The following is a 1650-nucleotide window of genomic DNA, read 5'->3' as shown; positions in this document are numbered from 1 at the left end:
AGCTGTTTCTTCACTTTTTGTAACAAGCAGTAATAAACCTGCTATGTAATTTAGGCCCTGAAGAATAAAACTTTGTAAAAATTGTATTAAAAATACATTGTGTATAATCTTAAGAATAATTTTAAGGTACTTACTTGACAATATCCTACTGTTTTATTCTGGTGAGCAAATGCTAATAGAATATTATACAATTGATGCTGTTGATTTTCTATATTATTAAAGAATATATTATCAGGAAAAGTTCTTGGTAAATCAGTTTTAATAACATCTGCAACTTGTTTATTATGTGGAGGTTGTAATAATTTCTGGTAAAGATCAGGGTCTGCATTTTTTACTTCTTCTCCTCCACTGACAGAAAGCCACACCTTTGAAAATTAAATTTTTTCTTTATATAAATTGTACACAAATATTTTATGAGAAATTAAAATATCAATTTTATACTCACTAATCCTCTGTACTCTCCTGGTATTCCTTTACGAACATATCTCTTTATTGTAATATTACGCTGTAATGATTTTCCCTCACCAATGATTTCAGCCCATTTCTTTGCTCTTTTAGCAAGTACTTTGAGGTACTCTGACATAAAATCTTCATAGGTTTCATAATCAAAGTCATGAGGTCTTTCAAAGCCATATTCATCCACGTTGCTAATAAACATGTTAAGAAAATATTAAAATTATTAGTATATTTAAAAAACATATTCATACTTTTGCAATTGTAATTATGAAAATTAAAAAGATTTATGAATAATATGGAGTTAATACAGTGAAAGTAAATTAAAAAATATAATAATGTTATTAAAAAATTAAAATATCTATTCCGCTTACCTAAAACATGAACTTGCCATACCCCACGCAAGACGATGCTGACATATAATTTCTGCTGTATATAGGGTGTTCAGCAAGTTCTTTCCAATTTTATGTTTACTATGCAGTGACATAGCTGAAATGTGTTGACATAAATGGTAATTTATATTAAGATTACTATATTTTTCTTATCTGTTCTTAGATTTAATTTCATGTACTAAATTATAATTTTAAACTTAATTGATTTTATTATTTATCACAAGTAATTCTATGTATTTGATTTTTAGAAACTCAAAAAGGTGTTTTGGTAAAACGGTGTCCTACAATAACCATATTTTTATTTGTACTTGATAATGCATATTTGAAAATGCATATATATACTTTTTATCTAAAACTTAAACTTAAATATTAAACTTAAGTGCCTTTATAAGGTACTTATATGAAGATAACAACTTTAAATAATATTCGATAAACACGTAATTATTGATGAACAATGTTTAAATACTAATTTGTGGATTATGTAATTTAATAGATAACTTGTTACTTGAAAAAGGAGTAAGCAAAAAGGTAATATATTTGAAAAAGTAAAAAGATCGATTTTCCAAATAATAATCGTTTATAATCGAGAAAACTAGTCGATATTAGAGTTACTAGTTCAGAATTTGCGCAAGCGTACTTGCTTGACAGAAATTTATGTGTAACTTCAAATAAAAAACGGATATTTTTTAACATCATAGTATTATAAAATATTTTATATATTTACATTATATGCGAAAGCAAGTACATTAGTTTATTTGTATATATTATATCATTTATAGTTACCAAATTATACAAATACTAACGT

General features: G+C 25.3%; 1 protein-coding gene across 1 annotated transcript in view; it reads right to left on the bottom strand.

Moving 5' to 3' along the window:
• The window catches only part of LOC108577374 (growth hormone-regulated TBC protein 1-A), a 1927-nt gene extending 987 nt beyond the window's left edge, over window positions 1-940 (bottom strand). The window contains exons 1-4 of the mRNA XM_017940513.1: window positions 828-940; window positions 446-647; window positions 135-365; window positions 4-57 (exon numbers count right to left, since the gene is read on the bottom strand). Of these exons, the coding sequence (XP_017796002.1) occupies window positions 4-57; window positions 135-365; window positions 446-647; window positions 828-940 (600 nt within the window). The remainder of the gene's footprint in view (window positions 1-3; window positions 58-134; window positions 366-445; window positions 648-827) is intronic.
• Between the last annotated feature and the right edge of the window lie 710 nt (window positions 941-1650).

This window comes from Habropoda laboriosa, unplaced genomic scaffold (genome assembly GCF_001263275.1).
Source record: "Habropoda laboriosa isolate 0110345459 unplaced genomic scaffold, ASM126327v1 scaffold648, whole genome shotgun sequence".
NCBI lineage: Eukaryota > Metazoa > Arthropoda > Insecta > Hymenoptera > Apidae > Habropoda > Habropoda laboriosa.
This window is presented reverse-complemented; position numbering and strand designations above follow the sequence as displayed.